Source organism: Thunnus albacares, chromosome 16 (genome assembly GCF_914725855.1).
Source record: "Thunnus albacares chromosome 16, fThuAlb1.1, whole genome shotgun sequence".
Taxonomy (NCBI): Eukaryota; Metazoa; Chordata; class Actinopteri; order Scombriformes; family Scombridae; genus Thunnus; species Thunnus albacares.
This window is the reverse complement of record NC_058121.1, coordinates 22,497,947-22,508,411: the sequence shown is the minus strand read 5'-3', so window position 1 is coordinate 22,508,411 and position 10,465 is coordinate 22,497,947. Positions and strand designations below refer to the sequence as shown.

General features: G+C 40.9%; 1 protein-coding gene across 2 annotated transcripts; it reads right to left on the bottom strand.

The window, feature by feature from the left end:
• Window positions 1-1,679: 1,679 nt before the first annotated feature.
• On the bottom strand, window positions 1,680-10,250 carry si:ch211-63o20.7 (Serine/threonine-protein kinase pdik1l-B-like). Of its 2 annotated transcripts, none has more exons than XM_044329951.1 (4): window positions 10,060-10,250; window positions 8,774-9,544; window positions 7,883-8,108; window positions 1,680-3,581 (listed from the first exon to the last, which is right to left on the bottom strand). In XM_044329951.1, exons 2-4 carry the CDS (start codon window positions 9,512-9,514, stop codon window positions 3,337-3,339), a joined length of 1,212 nt encoding a protein of 403 aa, XP_044185886.1. In that variant the 5' UTR covers window positions 9,515-9,544; window positions 10,060-10,250; the 3' UTR covers window positions 1,680-3,336. The 2 variants fall into 2 exon arrangements, with proteins under 2 accessions (XP_044185886.1, XP_044185887.1); XM_044329952.1 differs by lacking the exon at window positions 10,060-10,250 and adding an exon at window positions 9,756-9,997.
• Window positions 10,251-10,465: the final 215 nt, after the last annotated feature.

Below are 10,465 nucleotides of genomic sequence, written 5' to 3'. Positions count from 1 at the left end.
TTGGATTACATTGGATACAGTGATGTTTTGAACAGACATTCGTGGTTCCCAGAGGATGAATCCTCCTGACTTTACTAGGGCTGTAGTCAACCAAAGAAAATGTTGGTTGACTGAAATCTTTTTTTATCATTCAGCTGACTGATGTTTTCATCCACATGGTTAAGAGAGTCTTTGGGTACTCTGTAAAACCTTCAGAGCAAAGATGTTTTTAAACATCGCCTGCTTTTAGAGAAACAGATGGTAACCTCTGAACTAAATGTACAGTATGCTAATATGTGAGAGGTACAAAATGGGGCTAGCATGGCAGTAGACTTGTATTCAAGGGACAAGTACTACTTAATGGGAATGAATTATATTTAAATTTCTTGAAATTTAATGTGATTTTTTTTCAAAATTCATATTAGTCTTGTACTATGTTAAGAAAAGACCTTTTAAGCTGTCACTGGCACTGGTAGGTAGAGGAGGTCATGTGGAAGTGTTTATGTTGGGGACAGGGTCAAGTGGTTTTTTTGTTTGTTTAAAAGTAGTTTATCCTGCTTTTTATTTATTGGAATTTCACCATGCAACTTACAGTATTTATGCAAATGTAGATATACTGGGTAGGGTGTATATATAGACTAAAGTAGACCAAGGGGTGAGTTCAGAGTAGAGCCTCTGCTCCTTTGCATCGAAAGGAGCCGGTTGAGGTGGTTTGGGCACTTGGTTAGGATGCCTCCTGGATGCCTCCCTCTGAAGGTGTTCCAGGTACGTCCAGGAGACCCTGAGGCAGACCCAGAACACGTCGGAAGGACTACATGTCTCTCCTGGCCTGGGAACGCCTTGGGATCCCCCAGGAGGAGCTGGAGGGCATTGCCGGGGAGAAGGATGTCTGGGTTTCCTTACTCTAGTCTGATGTCACCACAACCCAGTCCCAGATAAGCAGCAGGAAATGGATGGATGGACCAAAAGAATCTATTCTAATGACCACTGTTCTACTTTGTTTTAAGTTATAGAATAATAAAGAAGGTTCATTGGTCTGTATAATAGTGCAAGAGTCCAGTTCACATATATTCATATATACACACAGAGCTGCAACGATTTTGGCAATTGAATAATCATTTAAGCCATTTTTACCAGGCAAAAATAGTGAATCATTGGTTCCAGCATCCCAAATATGAATATTTTCTGGTTTTCATACTCCTCTCTGATAATAAATCATTCATCTCCGGATTTTCAAGAAAATAATCGGTTTATCAGTCAATAATTAAAATAATCAGTCACAGCTCCATATACGCATAAACCATCATTTTTACAGGTTTATCTGAAATCTCTCGTCAGATTGCAAATAATAAAGAGACATTTCCACCCTAATGTCAGTAGGACCTTCAATTCCTTTTAAAAAAAAGAAGTAGGGAGGTCAAAGTTCGTCTGAGTGAGCTATTGGCTGGTCAGCAGAGCGTGAGGAGTCGGTCACACCAGTAAAGGTCACAGATCCGTTGGAGACGACCTCATTGAGCTGGGAGCAGAGAGGTTAGCTGAGCAACTTCACCGGCTTAAATCTTCCTCTTGTCCCTCTGACGTCCGTGTGAGCTCAGGAGTCTCATCACAGTGACAGGCTGAGAAAACAGCCGGATGGATGCTTCTTTTATTTATTTAACGTTTTGGCAAGAAAACAAAGCAGGAATTTTACACAACAGTCATAGGTTACAATTTCCTGTTTATTTAAATGACATTACATTAAAAATGGGGTTTCTTGACAATACATGGTGATAATAAATATCCTTTTTTCAAGCATGTGAGCGGAAAAATAAGTGGTCATCTAAGATATGAACTGTCAGTGACTAAGACTGATGACCAGTAATAAATGCTGTGGTCTCAGCATGGATATGATCAACAACAGGCCTAATGCCTGGCTTTAATTTCCTGTTCACAGGGGGGGGGGGGTTGGTATATTAGTAATCGTTAGTCACTGTGTGCACTTTAGTTTGCAGTGCTGATATCACAAAACGATGCTCACACAGAAACTAACTTTCAAAAACAAAAGCTTTAAAACATCAAACTGGTGAAATGAGGAAATAATTTATTTTGAAATAAGAAACCCTTTAAAGAAACATTTTAAAATCACTTAAGTTCATGTATTAAACTAATATGAAATACATCAATATTTAAGAAATATTCCTGCAACAAAAATCTTAAATACACACAGAGATCAGAAAATTACGAGCACCTGCAGGAGATAATGTAATGCAAAATATATCGTCCACCTCATTCACACACACTGTATTCAGAGGAATAATACTAGAAACACTTTATGACATAATAACATCTGTCTTGATGGCTATTAAGAATTATTTATTAGTGTCCCAAAGATGTTTTTATTATGCATTACAATGGACAAGTGGTCACTCACTCATCAGGAAGCCCAGTGGACTGTACATGCTACATCAATGGCGTGGTTTGTGATATTTGAGTAAAATTTAAATCTGAAGCGTCAATAATCAGGCGTAGCGTAAATACTGCAGACCCGCTAAACATCGAGCTACAGCAGCGTTACATTTTAGCCATATACACATTAATAATAAGAATAAGACTGTTATTCAAGACCTACAACAAACAGCATGGTGCTTACATCAAATACAACTGGAGTAAGTCCCAGTGGATCTCTATATGGACTTGTTTGAATACCGGTGCGTGTACTGTATTGGCTACAGTGCAGTCGGGGGTCCAAGATCTGGTTTCCACTAGCGGCCCAAAGGGCTCAACCGGACCTCTACTAGTTCATCCTTATTTCCCTTTTTTTCCCTGTACAGTTTATAACCCGAGCTGCTGTTTCACTGATAGAAATAACACCTGCAATCACATACTATCATACATACAGTCAAGCCCGAAATTATTCACACCCCTTGCAAATTTTGACTTAAATTTACTTTTATTCAACCAGCAAGTTTTTTCTTAATTGGAAAAGGCCAATAAAGGCTTTTCTATTGATTATTGAGAAGGGTATGGACATGCCACTTTTTGTTCAAATGTAAATAAAAGCTAAGAAATATTTTTTCCCACAATGATGCCTCTTGTACATCGTCTTATTATCTTTTGGGAGAAGCTTGTGTCATTTCCAGTCAAAAAAAAAAAAACTTGCTGGTTGAATAAAAGTAACTTCGAGTCAAAATTTGCCAGGGGTATGAATAATTTCGGGCTTGACTGTATTTTGAGTTGCTCTGCACTCGTATCCCCTCTTTTCTGCTGCAGCCAAGTGGCTGTTCTTTACACATGCAGGAAGCACTGCAGTCAGGGGGTCCCACACTCAATATACATGTAGTGGCTATAGTGGTTATAGCCACTGTGGTCTCTTAAGAGTCAGTGGGAGTCCTCTTCCAGAGCAGAGCGCACTCTGGCCTCCAGCTGGTCTGCAGGGGGCCGAGAATCCGGGTTTGAGGCAAGCATGTCTAAAAGCAGGGCGCACATGGCTGGACCAGGAGGGGGTGGCAGCGGGGGCGCTCTCTTAAACTTCATAGGGATACACAGCTGGAGGTCAGCGTTCTCCCACAAAGCTTCCCCGAGCGGCATCAACCAGCCTGAGCGACCCTTACACACGTAAGCACCTAAAAGGGGAAACATGAGGGAAGACACCGGTAAGTCCATCAGGCAGGAGGTTCCCATCTGATAGCAGCAACAGAGACTGCGGGGAGCCACTTGATCTCAGTGATTGACTACTTGTATTAGCAAGAAGTCGATGCCTACTGGTGTGGCGTGTTTCCGGTAATTTGCCGACAAACAAGTGCCTGTTAAGATAGCAAGCGTGTGGAGGATTCTCAGAAGACACTGGGACACACTCGAGCTCACAGGCTTTTTTAGTAAACAGGAACAATACAATTATAATCAACTAACAATAAATGAACAACATAAAACACTCAGTGAAAGTGCTGTATGAGCAGCACCACAAATCTAAATAATCTGAATAAAATGATACAAATCTCACCTAAATGCAATAATGTTTTAAGATGTATGTAAAATACTCTACTTTGAATAATAATTTGTGTCTGATATGGTTTTTCAAAAAAAAAAAAAAAAGTCTTTTCTAAAATCCTTACAATTGCATCATCTTCTCCCTCACTGAAAATGCAAATGTAAATTAATATGCAAATATATTCCTACATTTCAGATGTCTCCTACTTCACTGTAAAGTCCATCCTCAGTGTTTGTGCACTGGAGGCTTAAAGTTTCCACATCACAGCTGTGTAAATTGAATATTGGACCATGATTGGCTCCAAACTAGTTGTGATGTCACAAATCATACTGGTAGAACCGCCCCTTAAAACTGGTTTTCAGTGAGCGCGGAGAAACTTTCCACTTTCAGCAGATGAAAGTGAAAACAAACCCTGCACAAGTACATCATTCTGCACAGTGAACTGAAGGAACAAGAAGAGAAATATATTTCTGAGCAGAGGGGGACTTAATATAATATATAAATATAATATAATATAATAATAATAATATCAGATATGCTATTGATGTGATGCTATGATACCATATTTGGAGTTCTTGCCAAAACTGTGTAGTTAAGATGTTAAACTGTGAACAGAGCAGAGTGTTTATGCCTAAAAATTAAAAGATTTCTTTAAAAATATGGAGGCATGTTGCCACTTCTAGTTCAGCACTGGGATAGACTGGTTTCTTTATACATTTAGAATAAGCCTTATTTACCATTACTACACTGTATTATTCATTGTTGCTCTTTCAAAGCTCTTATTTCACAGGCATGTCAACACAATAACATATATTACACTTATCATTAAGATTTTTTAATGTTTATACTAGCAAGAATAAACCCAACGTACGGTCATTTGATCATATTCACATTGAGTCAAACACATCATGTAATTAAAGCTGCAAGCAGCGATGAACAGGCCCTGCCCCTGGGGCTGCTTCGCTGAAATTTCGTAGGGGGCGCTATTCAGCCAGTTCGCATCACTGACGGAATATTGTCATGTGCATGTGTTCAGGCTGGGACTCTTATCAAACATGTGAAGTTTGGTGCAGACTGGAGCATTTACAATAAAGTTATAGCAACAGCAATTGAGTTTTGGTTTGATCTCTCTACGACATTCCTACGGGCCGTGGCGGCCATATTAGTTACATAGGTGGTGCTAGAGAGCACATTTTGGCACTTTGAGGGTTAATTTTTACATTTTTCACCAGACCTGATGTGCGTGCCTAATTTGGTGAGTTTTTGAGCATGTTTAGGGGGCCAAATTTAGGGTTTAAGTGGCGGAATAATAATAAAGAAACAAACAAACAAACACACGAAATACAATAGAGCCTTCGCCCTTTGGGCTTAGACCCTAAATATTGTCAGGTCTTATGCAGAAGGTCTTGACAAACTGTGGGATCCACTTGGCTCTAAATTCTGCTTTGAGTCAGTTTTAGTGTTAAGTGTGTATCAAGTGTGGGTTAAGAGTACTGCATGTTGACATTTTTTAGAAGAGGCACACTTACCTGATTATCTAACATGCAGTTAAGTGCTCAAGACCAACACTGCAGAACAGACTCATTCAACCAAGATCATTACGTAAACAAGAGGCTACATGAGGAAAAATTAATCTAGTAAAACATTTTATAATATTAGCAGATGTGTTTTCCAAATGAATCATTTGCCAAACCTTGCTTCTAAAAACAAGGTCCTGTCATATACTCTTGTTAATAAGTGACAGCGCTCTGCTTTGTGCTTCTAAGGTAAGGTCAGTCAGGATGGAAAGACAAACTTAAGCAAGCTAAGCTCACAGAAATAAATAAGTCAGGCTCTGTATTTATGTCCCGTAATGTTTCATACATATTTCCTTAAAGGTGTTTTCACTTATTTTACATGAGTAGACCTCTTGTAAGAGTGGACGTGTACACACACTGTGTTTGGCCGACATCTTCCTCACTCTCCTGATAGTTTTGTTGCACCTGCTATAGAGCAGGAAAAACTTTTACCGCCCCACACACATGATATATAATATTTCTGTCTAAGATGAGCTTCCTTTTCTTTCCTCCACACTATTATGAAATTAATATTTTTTTTGGCTGAACATCAGAGTAATAAGGAAATCTTAATATAAAACTTTGGGCTCTAACGGCTTGAATCGGTCATTTGTCATTACTTGACATTTTCTAGACTAAATGATTAATTGAAAGAAATTAGTAGATTAATGAAGAGTAAAAAAAATCATTACTTGCATCCCTAAAATGTAGCAACCCAAAAAATTTAAAGAAGATTATCTGTGGAAGTGATTAAAAGCACATAAATTGTTAGTTAATTTCAAGGTTTCTTGTAGTATAATTCAATTTTAATGGAGCTCTGTTAGTAACAAATCTGTCATGCACGTCTTCTTCCTCTTGATGATGTTCATCTCTGAACACTGACCACAACACTGGAGGAGCAGTGGCCTACCGTCACTGAGCAAGAAGCCAACAAGCATTGGACTGCAACTAGATGACAAACACCGGAGCGTCTCTTCCTCCTTGACTATATTCTCTCCGCTTCCCTGCTTAGTCAGATAACTGTGTGGGTCTTGGGAAAGGATAAAGTAAAATAAAAGAGCATTTTATCCATCTGTGAAAAGCCTCCAGCTCCCCATTTTCTCCCTGACAAAAAGGACTGTGATCGGGACTGCGAAATTCCATTTTGCCTTTTTTTAATATATATATTTTTTATATTTGTATCCACTGACACCCCTCTCTGCCTCCAATCATAACCATTTTCATTCAGCCTAATAGAGTACCAATGACTCAGGGAGGGTCTCAGGTACTAAACTTGAAGATAATGGTTCACATCCCCCTGCCACCAGGCTGACGGCTCTGGCCAGACCCATTTTTTGTGAATAAAATGAGACATTTGTATCACAGCCATTTCATTACTCTCTAACAGTGAAGCAGAGAGCAGAACAGGGCCCTAGACTCTCATACATTAAATTGCTTCCTCATCCTATGGCCACATGAGGTTCTGACAGGAAAATAGGACATTAAAAAAAAAAACCAGATTAAAATCTCAATGTTCTGCAGAGGTTCAGTGCGTTCCTCGGCACAGTGCTTCTCCTGACAGTTTCTCCATGTTCAGATTGCTTTAGGGTGAGGTTTGTGGGTCCAGTTCATTACATCGAAGACAAATACCAACTCGCCTGCATCTTTGCATTAGCGTCAAAATGTAATTTATATTCATTATTGTGGGTCAGAGCACTGGGTCAGGAACCAAAGGTGGGTAGCGATAAGATATAAAAACAAAGTAAATATGAAATAAATGGTTGCCACATTATTCTAAAGAAATCTGTATCTCATATGCTGTCAGTATGCAACAGTACTTTTGGATGCAGGGAAGCAAGAACTACATAATGTCAGCTTGTATTAAAAGAGACAGTGCTGATATAATCCATATCAAAATGTGCATTGCATAAATCATCCTTCATCTCTCTGCCATTTAGATTTATGATTTACCATCCATGGCTGATGAATGTATGACGTATAGTATCTGACATTTTTAATATGTGCTAGTTAATTAAGTCAAACTCGATTCAGTGAGATGCGTCATCAACCTGCCCGACCGCACACTCGACCTTTCCAACCTTTCTGAGTGCTCTGACTGGTGAGCAGGAAAACACGCGACATGCTGATGTGTTACCTCGTGTTCACGCTATCCTGTTTATATAAAGATGTTGATAAAATTCTCAGTTTTTTCACATTTTTGCAGATTGAAGTGTAATTTAAGCCTACATCTTGTCCTGGTGTAGTTTGAGTGTTGCTTTCGTTGCTCACACTCTTTCATCTGAGGCCAAGACGCAACAAGGTATCATGAGATGTGATGTTACCCTCCGTCTCTCCCTCGCAATCTTTTCTGCACCCTGTTGATCCCTCACTGTACACTTACCGAGTTGTTCCTGTGTGGTACCTTCTTCCACAAACGTGATTCTCTCCAGGACGGCCCAGAACATCACACCCAGGGAGAAGATGTCTGCCTGGGCTGTGTAGGTCAGTCCACCCCAAACTTCTGGAGCCATGTAGAAGTCAGAGCCGCAGGTGGAGGAAAAGTGCTGCCTGGTCAGATCACCATCCATCCAGCCCTCGCTCATCTTGCTCAGACCAAAGTCTGCCACCTGGAGGTTGGACAAGGTGATTAATTGAACAAATAAACATAAACAGAATGCTGTGTCAGCATGAAACTCAAGTACAATTTCACTAATTTATGACTTTACGAAGTTTTATTTTAGATCTACTCTGTACCTTAGGTAAAAGGAGCACTGTAAAAAAAATAATGATCTGATATCCAATATTTAATCTTCCCTTTGACGATGCAATGTAAAAAATTGACAAGGATTGCTGACATGTGGACTTGCATTGCCAATATGTAAAAAAGCCAATAATATTAACCCCTTCACTTCTCCAGCAGTTGGGGAAACAACAGACATGACTTTTCATGGTCTTGACAAGCTGCAGCATTTATTAAATGAGACACTGTAGTCTGTACTGTACATCTACTGCCCAGTTTCCCAGGCAACGACACAGACGTTAACTCACGTTTCGAGACAGCGCTGCTCAGAGACTCCCAAACGCTATTGATTTGCGAATGAATGGATATTTGGCGTTATTTTTCACATTTAAAAAAATGTTTTTTGGCCTGGCAGGGATTGTCATTGGCCTTGCGGTACTATTACAGGGGAAACACCGTTGACAGCGTGTTTTCCCACAAGTTGAGTACTGACTGTAGCATAATGCCACCTGATCTGACGGCAGCATTTTAACTTCACAGCAATCTACCTACCTTGACAATGGGGCCTTTTGGTGTAACAGAGACCAGCACATTGTCGGGCTTCAGGTCCCTATGGGTTATTCCCAGGCTATGCAGGAAGGCCACAGCACTGCTGAGCTGCTGCACCACATTGTGGTCACGCTGGGCATCTGGTGGCCTGGAGAGCAGGTACTGATTCAAGTCACCCCCGTCACAGTACTCCATCACAAGCCAGAGAGCCAAACAGCGCAGGGGTCCCGGCTGCTCGTCCTCCCTCTCGGCTGGTCTCTTCCTGGCTCTGTTTTGAGGCCTTTGAGGGGTTGTAGTATCAGATGGAGTTGATTTAGTCTTATCCTGGGGTTTTGCCCTGGCCTGCATAGTATTGGTCCTGTCCTGAAGTCTGGAGACAGAGTTAGTCCTCCTCTGAGTGTTGGACTGGGAATTATCCCTTTCCTGACCTCGTGGTGGTCCGACTACACTGCCCTTCAGCACGCTCTCAACTAGACGTAGAGGCAGTTTCCCTGGTTTTAGGGTCTTCAAACTCCTTGGCCCTGTCTGCAGGAGGCAGCTGTGGAGTGCGATGACATTGACATGGTTCCTGGCTGTGGCTCTCATGGCCCACAGCTCTTGCAAGTAGAGTTCAATGCACTCCGGGTTGCTGCAGGGCAGACGCTTGATAGCCACCCTCTGTCCCGTTTTGGCCACATGGCCTTCAAAGACGACACCATAACTGCCTCGTCCAACCTCCTTCTCTAAAGTGTAGAGCTCCTCCATCTCTCACAGGGGCTGAACGTGCTGTCAGAGCTAAACAAAACACAAAGCTAAGGTTAGCATGGTAACACAACACGTAATATACATACATAAGCGCCTAATATAGGCGTCTTATTGTTTTCTTGTTATATGTTTTTAACGTTGCAACACTTTGAGTTTCACTACGAATGAAAAGTGCGTTAAAATTATTTTATAATGATGTGTACAACTGTAAGATAGCTGACTTCATTCAGCTGCAACACACCGGATTGTCCTTCATGTTCTCAACGGGAACTTCAAAACCAAAACTGATGAAGCTCAGCTGGGCTTCCTAACGTTACATAACTCAGCTATTTAAAAACTATCCTTGCTTGGGTTTAAGCTGACTTCAGTAGCCAACTGACCTCGTCCCAAAGTACCTAAATTTTACGACGACATAGAACTAAACGGAATTCGGTGTAACGTTACAAACAATAGCTCAGTTCCTGCGCGAATTTAAAATGTCTAACATGTTTAAAAGGGAAGTGAACCAACATTATGACCTCTCATCACGTTTATTTCAAACTTACCCACACGGCCGCAGCTTAAACTACCGGGAACAAATCAACTTAAATCTTCCTCCTAATCTACGTGACTGACGCGTCGTTTCATATCATATTCAATTCAATCCGGTTTGTTTTCGGTTGACAACAACAACAATGCAAAACAGCTAAACTAAACGGAATTGCGACAGACTTCCGCATCTAAATTCGGAGCGTCCCGCTTTGTGTGTGCGTGCATTATGATTGGCTACGGAAATGCAGCCGCGTGTTCTGATTGGCTGGTAGCAGAGCCATAGAGTGTAATACGATTTGAATTGTCGTGGTGGACCCCCAATGGTTCCCTACCTGGGGGTCAGGACCCCCACAAGGGGTCGCTGGATTAATCAAAGGGGTCCAGAGACATATATATATATATATATATATATATATATAT